This window comes from Mizuhopecten yessoensis, unplaced genomic scaffold (genome assembly GCF_002113885.1).
Source record: "Mizuhopecten yessoensis strain PY_sf001 unplaced genomic scaffold, ASM211388v2 scaffold8195, whole genome shotgun sequence".
In the NCBI taxonomy this organism is placed as follows: domain Eukaryota; kingdom Metazoa; phylum Mollusca; class Bivalvia; order Pectinida; family Pectinidae; genus Mizuhopecten; species Mizuhopecten yessoensis.
The window spans coordinates 1,864,121-1,879,755 of NW_018407426.1; the positions used below are offsets into that span (position 1 = coordinate 1,864,121).

The 15,635-nt window shown below is 37.9% G+C and overlaps 1 protein-coding gene across 1 annotated transcript in view; it reads left to right on the forward strand.

Annotated features, from left to right (window-relative positions):
- The first annotated feature begins 1,876 nt into the window (after positions 1-1,876).
- Positions 1,877-15,635, forward strand: part of LOC110455340 (metabotropic glutamate receptor 2-like) — a 70,170-nt gene continuing 56,411 nt past the window's right edge. Inside the window, exon 1 of the mRNA XM_021505422.1 lies at positions 1,877-2,279. Coding sequence (XP_021361097.1) covers positions 1,877-2,279 — 403 coding nt within the window. The remainder of the gene's footprint in view (positions 2,280-15,635) is intronic.

The window sequence follows — 15,635 nt, forward strand, 5'->3', positions numbered from 1 at the left end:
GCGTTCTGTGAATTTGAAACGTTCTTTTCTTTCTCAAGAACCATTGTTTCCGTTTCTTTGCGTAATGTGAAGGTTGCTTGTTTTAATACACTCAATAGCGTGCCCTGTTGCTTTCTTGTCACTTCCCCAATTCTCGCTAAGGGGACATGCCATTTCTGGGATTTGACCTATATTTACATAGCGGGTGTTGTTGAAGGAGCAACAGAAGCTCATCCTTTCTAAACATCTAATTCCGTATTCTTGAAACCGTTCTCATGCTCAAACTCAGATTCTGTGCTTAAGCCAAATTTCTTGTTCCAGTGATAAATTGATAAAAATCTTTTGGCTGTGTCACATGATTTAAACGAGTTGCAAGAATGTTGGTTTTAGCACAGAATCCATGCTTGAGCATGAGCATGGTTTCATGAGCAAGGGCACAGGTCTTACTCTCCTTGTATTTTTTCAAGTGTCTTCATTAAAATCTTACCTTTATTCATCTTCTCTCCTGGTTTTATCGATTTTGAGTTCGATTTATGGTGTTGTTGGCCATTTGGCTTTCTCTTGTTTTTTGAAACGTTTTATCTTCTGTTGTATTTTTATTAACCGTTTCATACTGGTATCTAGATATTATGCTAGGCCTTGCTATTCAAAGCATTGTTCGCTTTAAGATTTTTCAACACAAATATTTAATTTGCTATTTTTGAGCAATTTCTAAAAATCATCATGATTTTGTAATGCTAGTTGATGAACTATCTTTTTCGATCACTATACATGCAATTTTAATGATTAGTTTTAATATTTTTGAAAACACACAAGATAAAATTTTGCGTAAAGCTTACGTTGAGCTAAATAAACTTTTAACAAATTAGCTCCGGTACCCATCACGCCTAAATGTTCTGCAAGGGGTCACATATCTGCAGAAACAATCCGTATTTGTGAAGTTTGAATAGAAGTTTACTATCTTAATAAACCGATGGATTTAAAATAATCTCTGAGAAGGATGACACACTCGGAACCCCCTTGTTTTCATTGACCTTGGGTATAGATTCACAATTTTATCAATTTCTCTCTTTTTATTTTTATTTTAGGGAGATGAACATTATTAATCCAGGACTACAACAAAACTACTAGACTGTCACCAGCATGACAGCCGATATGCAACGATAGGTGCTGACCCATACCGCAGTTAACCTGGATTATCTACACAGAGATTTCATTCACAACGCTCTCTGATAGTACACAACGCTACAGGATTACATGAGGAACACCCACTAGGAGTCTTCGTACCCATGACTTTAGGTTAACAGTGGAAACACGGTGTGATAGTGATCGTAGTTCTAGTAATACAACAAGCTGTCTCACAGTTCAAATAACGTATCGCAATAATTTAGAAATTTGAAAAGGCTTGTCCCAATAATATCATTTTTTTCAAACCAGGAAGCCCCTATCTATGTGGTTTTATTTCAGTTAATCGAAATAACCGTCTTGTACATAGCAACACTAGCGGGAATAGTTGAGCAACGGAGTGTAGTGTTAAACATATACTTACGCATCCATTTTTATTTCTAAAGTTGGCTGGTATTATTTTATACCGAATTTTTTTGATGTTACATATACATGATTCTTATTTCAGTTATCGAATATCGATATCTTTCTAACGTTTCTGCTGATCTTCCCCATTTTGTGTCAGTTTAAAGTATTTACGAAATTGTTCAAGTTGTTAATGTTTCGAAACTGGAGGCACTTATTCCGTTGCACAATAGGATAGCAACAAGTGTTATAATATAATGTAGGAATTTTGTACCTTAATAAACTAGCTGATAGTCTCTTGTAACACAAGCGAAATGGGGTATCACTTTTAGCAGTAAACGCGACGAAGGGCTAACAACTTACTACGATGTCCGCGGACTCCCGTTTTTATAGACTGGTCGCCCTGGGCTGTACTGCCGTAGTGGTGCTGATGAACTCCCTATCCGTGCTCTGTACCATTGCCAAGGAGAAAAAGATTCAAATTGTGGGAAAATATGGTAATTACACTTGGCCTCGGAGAGACTTGTCTGTGAGTGAGACAGGTCAGATTGTACTTGGGGCACTTCACATGGTCCACGAGAGGAGTGAGGATAAGATTTGTGGTCCCATAATGCCTCAGGGCGGGATCCAGGCCCTAGAAACTATGCTCTTTACAATGGACAAGGTGAACAACGAGAACCTTATTCCGGGTATCAGACTTGGTGTCCTGGCCAAGGACGATTGCGATAGAGATATCTATGGTCTGGAGCAAGCTGTTGACTTCATCCGAGGTAGGCATTTGTTTCACTTGAACTATTTTCATCTGACGTACTGTACATGTATACCAAAGTCCTACTTTGTTAAGCATATTGCAAAAAACGTACCACCGATATCTTTAGATCACTGATTCTTCATCTGAGCTTACTTGATGACGAATCAGAAGCCGTTTTACGCATTTTGGTGACGTCATAATTAGATGATTGACGTAATGACTAGGACCGATCTTCCGTTAACGAGATAGCTCAATCATTTAGAGCGATAGTGCAACATTCTGAAGTCTAAGGTTCAAACCCCTGCTGCACTTTTACGCTCAGTTATAGTCATATACTCACATTATACGCTGCTAAATAGTCTGCTAAAAGAAGATTCCCCTTTTTTACCTAACGATATCCTTAATGGAGAAAACTAGTGTTAAACTATGAGGTTTTGGTGTTGCTGATATTTTGCTATAGAGGCCAATAGTCGACCAAATTTCTATTGGCTCTATCTATTTCTTCTGCGACTGCCGTTAATTTTATTTCCGTACGATTTCCGACCAGTATAAAAAATACATAGATTACTCACTTAAAGGGCCCAAATACAGCGACAACCAAGTATACTCACAGTGCATGTCACAAGGGGCCGTGGTGGCCAAGTTGTTAAGGTGTCTGACATTCGGCTACAACCAGCCCTCCATCACTGGGTCGCGGGTTTGAGGCCTACGTTGGGCAGTCGCCAGGTACTGGCCGTAGTTCGGTGGTTTTTCTCCGGAGTCCGGCTTTCTTCCACCACCAAAACCTGGCATGTCTTTAAATGACCATAGCTGTTAATAGGACATAAAACACAAACAAACCAATCCAAACCAACACACAACATTAACATACTCTCGAGTGTATTTCACCATTTTTTTTATATCATATTGTTAACCTTACGTTTAAAAGAAACTGCATCGGTTGATTTGAAATCTGAGCAACTTTTTAATGGATAAAATACCTGGTTTGCTAAGATAACGCATACAATTGTTAAATTTTGTTTAATATTATACGTCCAAATATTTTGGTATCATTGTCGAACCGACTTGTTGTTATGTTTGCACTTAATGGTCAAGTTTCCCGTTGACCAGTCCGGCGTGGTCGGTGTCTGTCTAACATTCTAAGATGATTGAGTTGTCTACGAAACAAATGCAGGATGATCAAAGACCATGAACCCTCCTTAAGGTCAGCGTTTCCAGAAAATCTTCGGACACAACCGACTAATTCGGAAGTCGGATATCTGTACGCTAGCAAAACAGTGTGCACTACTACATCGATATATACGCTCTGCAATAATAAACCTGTACCGAACAGTGTATATAATCAATATTAATATATTCTGTTTACTCTTCATTGAATGCTAGGATTTATACCGTACAAAAATGACATTTAAAAGTGGATTGTATAAACGGTCTGGTCAACTGAACATTAGGCTATCAAATTTGCTATCAAATATCTTCTCTCAATTTCTTGTTTTTCTCCTAAAATTCGTTATATGATAAAAACTGCATATTTAAATAAGATGAACGAAACATACCCACGTGCTTGCACTTTTAAAATTTGGTAATAAATACAGCAAGCCAAACATGATTTACATAGCATTATACAGCTCTTCGTCTTTCTAGGAACCGGTGGTACAGGGCTCCGGAAAGGGTTTAGGCGCTGTGTTGGATGACAGTGATAGTGAAATATTGGCGAGGTTGGAAAGTAAAAGGATCACTGTCAGTGGTCAATAGATGTCGGATGATACAGAATGAAATGATGATAAAATCTTCTAAATCTGTAACTCTGTCCATGTCATAAAATGTACTTTAGATATCTCATTTCCGATTAATGTACGAATTTGTCGGAATGGTAGGATGCAGCCATGAATCTTGGTCGGACATGTACTTGGAGGAGCGCATTGCTGCACGCATCATTAAGACCGTTTGTACCGAATTAGCCAATTACTGGACAGTGTCCATCAGCACCATCATTTATTGGTCATCGGGTCCGGCAAAGAATGGACATAGGACTAAAAGCTTGTATGCCATCTGCTAATGAGCATCATTACCAGAGTCATTACACCCTTCACCTGTTTAGTGGCGGGTCTTAATTACGCTTGCATTACGTGGAATTGTTCTATTTCCTTTGCTCTATATTCAATGTCGATTCTAAATCATGCACAATGTATCCAAATCTCGTACATATTCCGATCGTAAACACTTTAACAAGTTTGTTCTGTTGCCTCCCGTAAATGACCATTCGTAACAACGTAGCCAGTTGCTTTGGTTTGCGCATGCGTACAAACACGGATCAGTAAAGTAGTTAAAACATGAAACTTTTAATCAAAATAATTTTTCTTTCTTACTTATAAAATAAATATAACCCTGTATATATATTATTTAGAATAATCTCGATATTTGATTTCACTGCCTGAGATCTAAATTACACCAAACGTTACGTTCGATCCACCAACCTTAACTCAACTTCGTCCGTTCGCTTTCGTTCCTAATCAATGGGTTTGATATAAAATGCCTACCTGCTGCTTCCACTTCATTAATCGCCTACACTACCTTTATATCAAGTGTTACTCCTCGTTTCGTTTCAAATGCATTAAGCTTAATGTTTGGATGGTATATTGAAGTAAGCTTCAATGTTTTTTGTTTTGTTTTTTGAATGTATATATATATACTAAATAATAACCATCCAATTGAGTTTATATTCTTGTAAGGAAAAACCATCTTGAAACTGGAATTAACTTTTCTGGTATTCTGAATTTTCGTTCTGTTATGATTACTCTTAAGCAGCTGAATAACTGGATTTGACCATGTTTATATTTTTAAATTCCGGTTTCGTGGTAGGTCGTTTTTGTTTTTGTTTTTGTTTACTTTTTAGCTTTTCACAGCTTGTTTATAAAACTAAATTCGCCAACGAAGTTTTCAATCGTCTGGATTCAGCATATACAGACCTTCACAGGCGGAAAACTACTCAACTTTACGGCCACTTAAGTTGTCCAATATCGCTGTTAAATGTGGCCATGCTCTACAGTTATCGTGTCACTCATATTAGACATGAAATGGACAGACGCTAGTTAACATCAGTATGGTTAGATCGAGTACGAATTAGCCAGTAGACAATCGTCACCAAAGTGGCCCCTCTTTCTTAGCGTTAGCTCGTTTGCTGACAGCTATGTCCGCCAACAAACCATCAAGAGCATGCATTTTTCAAAATGGCGGCTTGATGAAGGCATGGTAACTTATTGTGATGATTGATGGCTTGGTATCGTACGTCAGATGGCCGGCATTACTGATGAAAAGCGTGATTACCTGATAGATAACAACATACTGACATAGGATTAACACAACAACATGAAGCACCACCATGCTTCTGATGTATTTGGTCAAGGATTTGTACTTCAGTATACAGTAAATCCTTGACATTAAACCTTCGTTAAACATGCAGCGTAGCTTGCCGTCAACGTTTCAATTTACTCTTGTAGCATTTCTTTAAACGATTCCCTCGATATCGTCACTCCCCAATGCAAAAACCTTGGTGAAACAATGGTGGCAGTATGAAACTTATTACATTGTTCAAATATATATATATTGTTTTCCAATATTATGGAGCATTATTTAAAATACAAGATGATTTGTAATTAGTAATAATGTCAACAGTCACTACGCATGCATATATGATTTTACAACAGACGAAACTTTGCATTGTATTTCAAACCTATGGATAAAATCAACTCTTAGATCTGATGATAGCGCGTCTGGTATCGTCAAATCATGTTCGTTTCTGTCGACTTGTCAAAGGACGATTACAACAGGGAATAACAGATTATGAAAACTTGTTTTTTTTCAAGATTGATATTCACGAATACTATAGATCATAATGTCTGTCTGCTGCCATGTACGTCATCGTAAAACAACATCCTCCAATCAAATAGCCGAACAATTCCGAACTGATACGTAATACAACAAAAGGTAGTTCTATTGCTAAGGAGCGTCACCCATTTTATTTTATGAAGTCATTTATAAGCTGCGTTCAGTAAGCTGGACTTTCAATGGGTTTTCCATAAAATCAAACTCTCTCAGTATAATAATTTGCATACTGCCACCTAGCTAACGTACACACAGATGGTTTAAGCAGTTTATTGGTCCGAGCAAAAGATCTTACTCTCTTTAAAGCCACAAACAATGTCAGTGTTTATGAAATGAATTCACGAGACTTTTAATTAACGTCACGAGCAATCGAACGTGAAAAGAGCACAGTTGGCAATGTTAACGAATTGAAAGTACGAGATGCTGCGTCAGAATAAGAAACGTAGATCCGTTCTGGTCTTAAGAATTTCAGTGTTAGATTTCTACTTGACATTTTGACGGTATCATGATCACCTTTCCAACTGACGAAGGAAGAAGAATAGTCTATGTGGTGTCAAGACCATGATAAGCTCTTCTTTGAGATGAAGCGGAGGCTTTCCAATGCAACAACTCTTGCATATTCTGATAACACCGCGGCGAAAAACTGTTGCGAATCCAGAAGGAATGAGCCCCCCCCCCCCCACCGCACGAAGGTGCAGCTAGGAGAAAACTGGAGAAGGGAATACTGTTTCATCAACCATGCAAGAAGGGTCTAAATGACATGAACAACAGTAGGGAAGGGAAAGGTGCCCCAATGCTATTATAGGTTTGTGGGAAGCCCATTATGTGTACCTGTTAGGGTTGCTTTTGAATTTCAAATCGATTACAAACAACTACAGTGTAGATACTCCAATACGTTTAAAACAGAGCGCTCAGAAAAGTAGGTAAATGGTACGGTTACACTCGTACCCGGAAGGTAGAGCACTTCTCCTGACTCTGTTCTTGACTCTTACAGAGACAGAAAAAAGAGACACCGATATCGAAGATTTTGTCCAATTCTTTCTAGAAACACCCATCGCTTTGTCGAATAAGGCAATGGGATGTACAGCATTGATTGACAAACGATCTGTTTTCATTCAAAAATTGATTTTTGTGCAATCATTGAAATAGAAAAAAATTAAGATATATGCTTGTTCAAAAAGAATTGTGCGCTGTGGAAGAAACATCCTTCGTAGCGCTAGGATTTTGGTTCAAGATACATGTAGCTTTAGGTAAAGATCCTCAGTTCATTTAAGGCGATTATTCAGACATAGTGTCGACGATGACTTGTCGCAGAAGTAGGGTTTGCTGGCAAGAAATTGAAACGATGTGGGACGAATTCACCAAGTTCTTCAGACACATTAGGCTACTACAACAACCAGAACGAGTAACGACCAACAACAGCAACTATTAGAGGCCAATGACTAAAAGAATGCAGGGGATCTGATGGAACCATTGGCTGTTCTTTACTTCGTGTAGGACTGCAGCAGCCTCTAAACTATATAAACATGATGAGAAGATGTTCGTGGCATACACCAAAATCGTATGCCCGTAACACAGCACATAGATACGAGAACAGGGTACATGTCACAGAGAATGACCGGACAAAAGCCAACAAGAATGTGGAGCGACAGAACAGTTTCATTTTGAACATAATTGGCACGGCGCAGGTGAAAACGAGACAGCTTGAAAGGAGACAATGTGATTCTATTTGTAGACATAGTACGGATTGATCCAAGTTACGTAATAGCTTTCTTATAGATTATAAGTTTTCAAGTTTTATTTTTACACTCACGCCACACGTATACATGTACGTGCGTAACAAGAGGTCACATAATACATAGTATACATTGATGGACATAGTACTCACATAATATGACACATGATACAATTTATACAATAACAACCCATTTCAATAATTCTTTTAGCTAACCTGTTTTAGATATTAAGTAGCTTCATTACTCTTTGTGTAAATTTACTTACTTTTGTTAAGAGTACCGTGTTACATCGTGTGCTTGTGTCAAATGTTAATTACTGACATGAATTGTACATGACCACGAGAATAAGCAAAACATAACGTCCATTTCGACGTACTGTTGAGACTCATCTCCAACTAGGTATATCACGGATCACAAAATCAATTATTTGGTAATACACGGACATGACGAAACTTAACGTGAGAGGTTGCACGCGAAAGGCAGATGCAACGATCGTAATATCAAGATTCTATCAGATGATGTAATACTTAAGCAAAACAAATAGAGGGGATTCAATAAGGCGTACTTATATGTATTTGACGAATAACAGCAAGTGAACAAAACCAGAAAAGACCACGAACGAAAACATGACAGTGAAAGCGAACAAGAACATGAATGAGCTGGATGACATGAATCAGTGCGTAAACCTAAACGTTACTCCTGACATGGTAGTTGTAATTTTCGGCATGAAGGGTTATCGCAACAACTGGTTTACCCGTTGTCAGTATAATGTGACCGGGTAAAATACTGTGCTGTGTGCCTTCGGTAGGGTATTTCAGGTATGTAGCACTCCAAAGTCGGCATCAGATCCGCGCTATCGCAAGGAGGCAAATACACCAGCATACCCTGCCTCCAGCGCACATACACACAAGCATTCATACATTACACACATGGAAGCACGTTCTTAAATGACCTTAGCCGTTAAAAGGACGTTAAACAAAATAAAACCGAACCAAATCAATTCTGACATGTGCGCCAAACAAAGAATCAAGCAGAATAACAAGATTTCGTGATGTTGTAAGAAAAGCTAGAAATCAAGAGACAGGGTACATGAGATAATGGTTAATGCGATTTTTGAAAACATCGACACGATTTATTACTTGATGGGTTGATAACAATTATAAATATCTGTGTTAGGAAGATATTACAATAAGTAGTGTCCAACTACGAAACAATACACCCGTCTTTATGTTTGCCATTTCGCGTCGTTTCTATTTAAAGTCAATGTGCATGAGCATCATAAATTTGCTTCCGATACTGGGGCAGGGCCAATCATTACATACAGTGATTTTTTTTTTATATTACTGGCGGTAAAATGATTACTCCCTAAACCGAAGTTTTTATAGGATGCATTTGCGCATAAAAATAAAAGATAAGAAGTGGAATGGAAACCAAACTGTTTTTTAATTCTTGGTGTCGGGAGCAAAAGGCTAAAATCCACTGAAATCGAATCTGATAAACGAGAAACTGAAACAGTACAGACTGCCAACGTGTTGAGTGTCAATATATACGGGGTGTCAACGGACGGACGGTCAATAGATATACGGACTGTAAACGTTATGACTGTCAATTTATTCGGGCTGTCAGCGTGTTGACTGTCAATATATACGGACTATAAACGTATTGACTATCAATGTATACGGACTGTCAACGTCTTGACTGTCAATATATATCGACGCTCAATTTATACGGACTGTCAACGTATTGTCTGTCAATATATACGGACTGTCAACGTATGGCCTGACAATATATACGGACTGTCAGCGTACTGACTGTCAATATATTCGGACTGTTAATGTGTTGACTGTCAATATATACGGACTGTCAATGTATGTACTATCAACATATACGGGCTATCAAGGTATTGACTGTCAATATAGACCGGCTGTCAGCGTATTGACTGTCAATATATACGGACTGTCAACGTCTGGCCTGACAATATATACAGACTGTTGATGTGTTGACTGTCAATATATACGGACTGTTAATGTGTTGACTGTCGATATATACGGACTGTCAACGTATGGCCTGACAATATATATGGACTGTCAACGTATGGCCTGACAATATATACGGACTGTCAGCGTATTGACTGTCAATATATACGGACTGTAAACGTATGGCCTGACAATATATACGGACTGTTAATGTGTTGACTGTCAATATATACGGACTGTCAATTTAGGTACTATCAAAATATACGGGCTATCAACGTATTGACTGTCAATATAGACAGACTGTCAGCGTATTGACTGTCAATATAAACGGACTGTCAACGTCTGGCCTGACAATATATACAGACTGTTGATGTGTTGACTGTCAATATATACGGACTGTTAATGTGTTGACAGTCGATATATACGGACTGTCAACGTATGCCTGACAATATATGCGGACTGTCAACGTATGGCCTGACAATATATACGGACTGTTAATGTGTTGACTGTCAATATATACGGACTGTCAACGTATGGCCTGACAATATATACGGACTGTTAATGTGTTGATTGTCAATATATACGGACTGTCAATTTATGTTCTATCAACATATACGGGCTATCAACCTATTGACTGTCAATATAGACGGACTGTTAGCGTATGGGCGGTTAGTATATACGAACTGTCAACGTATTTTCTGTCAAAAGGTACGGACTGTCAACATATGGAATTTCATTATATAAGGGCTTTCAACGTATTGGCTGTCAATATATACGGACTGTCAACGTTTTGACTGTCAATATATACGAACTGTCAACGGACAGAGGGTCAATATAAACGGACTGTTAACGTGTTGACAGGCAATCTATACGGATTGTCAACGTATTGGGTGTCATTATATACCGGCTGTCAACGAATGGAATGTCAATATATACGGACTGTCAACGTTTCGACTGCCAATATTTACGGACTGTCAACTTATGTAGTATCAATTTATATGGACTGTCAACATATTGAACATCAAAATATTTACGAGCTGTCATTATATACCGACTGTCAACTTTTGGACTGTCAATACAAACAGACTGTCAATGTATTGACTGTCGTACAGTTTACATACTATCAGTGTAATGATTACTTATTTAGTTATATTGCCATCCAAATTCAACGATTCATTTATTTGATTCTTTAAGAGAAACCATACAATTTAAAATGTACTTTAACAATCCCCCATCAGGCCTTTCGTCTGCTTTCTTTTCCCGCCGTAAATGAATCTCTCGTATATATTCGACTTGGACATTGCATTATTACAGAATTGATATAAAAACAGGATAATTGAGCACTACCTTTTAAATGTACTGCTATTTCAAAATATTCAAAGAAGCCTCTGGCGGCCTAGTTGTATTTTGTCTAGGAGAAGCTGTGGAACATTGCGAGCATACTTGGCATTCGGTAGTCGACTATATATTGTAATCACAAAAGAGCGGCACGTGAACTGAAAACCGATTTTTTCGGAGATAAGAACGGATTTATATGAACCTCAGGGAACCAAACAAACGTGTATGCTAACGTTATTTACTATGATTATTTGTAGTTTGTTTACAGGTTTCTCCATGTCCTCCGTCGGAATATATTCTCGGCTGGAGCCCGACATCCTTTCTATTACAAGTGTCCCAGATCACTCTTCTGGTGTCAATCTACACTTCATTCCAAAGCAATGGCGAAGGCTCGCAGGCACTATCTAGACCCGAAATGTTTGGTCATCTTTCGATATTAACTGTTCCCAAATATCAGTCTATACAAGCACGAAATTTTACTACCGTGTATGTATGTCACTTATATCCTCACTGAATGGTAATTTGAATGTGAATATGCCCGTTCTTTGCTTAAATAAAAGATAGAAACAGGTAACAAATAGCCGATTTCTTTACAATATACGATGAAAGATGACAAGGCCTTTGATCAAGTCTTCTACCGCAGACAGACCTACGATATTGACAATGTCCAAGTCTTTTCATTTGGGATAATGAAGATAATTGACTGGCATGGCCAGGAAAATGGGTTTCTGATTCCATTGAAGAAAATAGAAGCCGCTAGCCTTCAGCTCAGCTCATTGTTTTAACGGTCGAGTAACCTTCCGAATATCGTGCTCTAAACAACACGTGCACGACATGGACGTCTCGCGCACATAATGACCTGTCAATTATTGACATAATGAACAATTACGATTTAATTATTTTGGATTATGTTGACTCTTGAAATGATTTATAAGAGTTAAATATATACGATGCCAGGCTGATAACTAACAAGTGAGATCCCTAATGGGACCGGATACAACTCTATCGAAATTTTGCAGACAACCATGTAATATTTATGCTAAAGAAATATGTGTGTGACGGAAGGTTTTTACTTTCTACAGGTAACCGGCTCCTTAAAAAAAGAGGTTCTACGGAAACTAGCAAATATCCGGTTAATAGTGAGATAGTATATTTGGGATGGATTCAGTAAATTTTATAGATAAAGACTAAATGATACCCAGTCAAGTGTTCTAGAATCCGATTGGTCACGTGGATAACCATTATCTTTCGCCATGTTTAAGACTATGTATCTATTACTTTTCAACTTACTCTAGCCTTTATGTCAGCGAAAATGGCATTTGAATCTACGAATGAGAACATTATGAAAAATGTATTCCCACTACATTCTATTATAACAAAATCCTTAAACTGTCCTTGATTGGGAAATAGAAGCAATGCGCCCAACCACAATATAGTATTTTGTTTTACATGTTTCTTTTCTTTTTTTTGATTGTTTTGTTTCAAAGGATGAATGATCCCTTAAGGACTCATGCCTTACCATACTCTTCTACATATCCTCCTATAGGGGAAATAAGTATATTGAGATAATTCATATTTTCACAAACGCGAAAATTACTCTGTGGGGAATCAAAACTGTGCACAGAACCGCGACATCTCCACACGTTTCTTTGTGAACACATCACGTTCAAACCTACGGCCTCCAAGAACATGACGCTGCACGTGACGTACCTCCGGGAAGATCACATTTAAGGTTATTCTATCGGTGTTCTGAGTACATTTAATTTTCTCATAGAAAGATAGCTAGTTGTGTCCGATTTGTTTCTATTTGTGGTGGAAAGTACATTTGCTGTGTTCTGAAGTACGCTATTATGTGATATATAAACTTTATTTATTTTACAACAATTATGACACAAGTTATTTCAACTTATATAAGCGTTTTTTTAGAACGTATTTTTCATCAGCGGCTGGACGTAGTCTCTGTCCACGTCTAGGTTAAACAGCTCCTCAAATTGACGTCAGAGAGCTGTGTGAAGTTTTCGGTAAGGCGTACATGATGGAAATCTATACCTTCGTATATCATGCACAGGAAATCCAATAACGAATGGGGTTAAACAATATTATTCGAATAAAAATCTCCAGACGAAGATATCTGTGTATGTGTTTTGTCATTGAAAATTGGGTTAAAGTTAATATGTTTTCTGTCTTTAGAATCTTCAATCTTCTTACTCACACTGTATGAGCAAGGAAATCCTTTTATAGTAATCCTTTTCCCAATTTTTGGTCTCGTCCCGCTGTTCCCAGGGGAGGGAGTGGGGGAAGGGTTGTGTGTTTATGAGTCATCATTCATTCATTTACTGACACATTTAAGATTTCATATCCCTCGACCCGTTCCCCTATGCCACGGTACTGAACTTGCTATTCAATAGGTTAAATGTAAATCCCTTTTGGGTTCATCTTCATAATACCTAGTCGCAAGAATTAAAAGGCTGACATAATTATGCATTTAAGTGTAATAGTGGTCTTACCAAAAATTGAAGGAATCCGATAGCAACTATGAAAAGATATATGAGAACCATCGGTTCGTTGGTTAACTGCCAGGGTCATATATGAGGTCGGGTACCTAGGTAGAGCCCACAAGAAAGATAAAGTAGGGAGGAAAGAAAGAAGACAGGCAAGACATGAAACGGAGATAGCGCACATATGTAAGAAGTCGTTTCAAAGATAAGGAACATATTTCCTTTTGGTTTTTACTAAGTCTAAACTACATTTGTATTTCGCATTCTATCAGGATGTTTCACACCCATCCGCAAAATTCCAGAGGGCACGGTCACTTACATAATTTGTAGCCCTGGAATATGTAATTAACAAAATCGAAGGGACACGGTTAGCTGTTTGATGGGTTCCGGGTAAAAACTACCATCAACTTATAACAATCACTCCAATTATCGTGGGAGGAAATTCTAGAACACGGAGAAAACCTACGTGGTCGGCCACCTGATCGGCGGCGGTCAACTTTGGGTTACCATACCGCGTGAGTCTTTTGACCAACGCCAAAGGATCAAACAAATCTAGTTGTATCATCCCAAAAGTGGCACATACAGTCTTTGATTTCGCTGTGACATATTCCAGGGGTGCAGTGAACGTAAGTGGGCGTAACCCATGGAATTTTGAGGATGTTTTATATTGTTAACAAGTAAAATATACATATAAAACAACACCAAATAATTCATTGGAGGACATTTATTTCGTGTTCTGTAATGTGCCATTGGGTCATAACAAACAACCATGTCGAGTAAAATAGACCACATCGGCGTCTACCATGTATCTTTCTCCCCTACATTCTACTCCATTATCAACATCGGTGACGTAAGCTTCACGTCGCATCGTAGACGATGCTACAACACAAGACAGTGGTAACAGTTCAAAAAAAAGATAGAACGGGAGCTTTATGGCTCTATCGCCTTAATTAAATATCTGACATCAGGCGATAAAAAATAACAGATTGAACAGAGTTTCCGAGACGATGAACATTGAGAATGCTCAATATTGGGTTTGAAACCGTCTTTCTACTCACTGGCCGATGATTAAAATCCTTTGATTTTTTGTATCTCTGGCGACTGCCAGACCGCCAAACATGGCGTAATCTTTAAGCATCACTGGGGGTTTTATTCTACTGAAAACACGTCGAAATGAGATTGCTTCCCAAGACCAATTGCGTGTTTTCAATCTTTCACTAAGTTAACAATTACAGTGATTACCAAAGCTAATTGACATTTTTTTTTCTAAGGAATAAATGATAATTGTATGAATATTTCAAAGTTTTAATTTAGGGAGATTCACCATTCATTGAATTATTTCTGTTGCAAATGGATCTGGACGTATTTGATTGATATTTCAACAAAGAAAGCTTAAACAAGAATTAAGGGCATTTGTGTGAAATATTCCATTTATTTGTGTACAAAAAAAATAAACAAGCACTCTGTAGGCCAATCAGCAGCTAGTCCTGAAGTATAAAACTCGGGGTTGGGTCATCCGTTTTGGTTTGACTCGAATTTGACAGGAAAGACACGGACGCGAGGAGCAGTAAAATATTAATCAAACATATTTTTGTTATTTCATTGCAAAATTGTCCTACATAATGTATTTATTCATTTTCTTGTTAAATACAAAACCGCGCTGGGAAGGAGAAACCTGTAAAATGAAGGCAGGTTTTCTTAGTTTAAAGTAGCGGCATTAAGTATGAAAAGGTCAACGAATCGAGTATACTGCGTTCACAAGCAAGCTGACAAGACATTGATTAACTCACGTTATATCTCACATATATTATGGTATACGTAGTTGTATTCTATATATAGTTCATCACGGAACTATTCGAAATAAATATGTCAGATGTGATTTTCACATACTAATACGACACGACGTCTCTGTATGGGAACATACAGCGTATCTGTGCTCAGG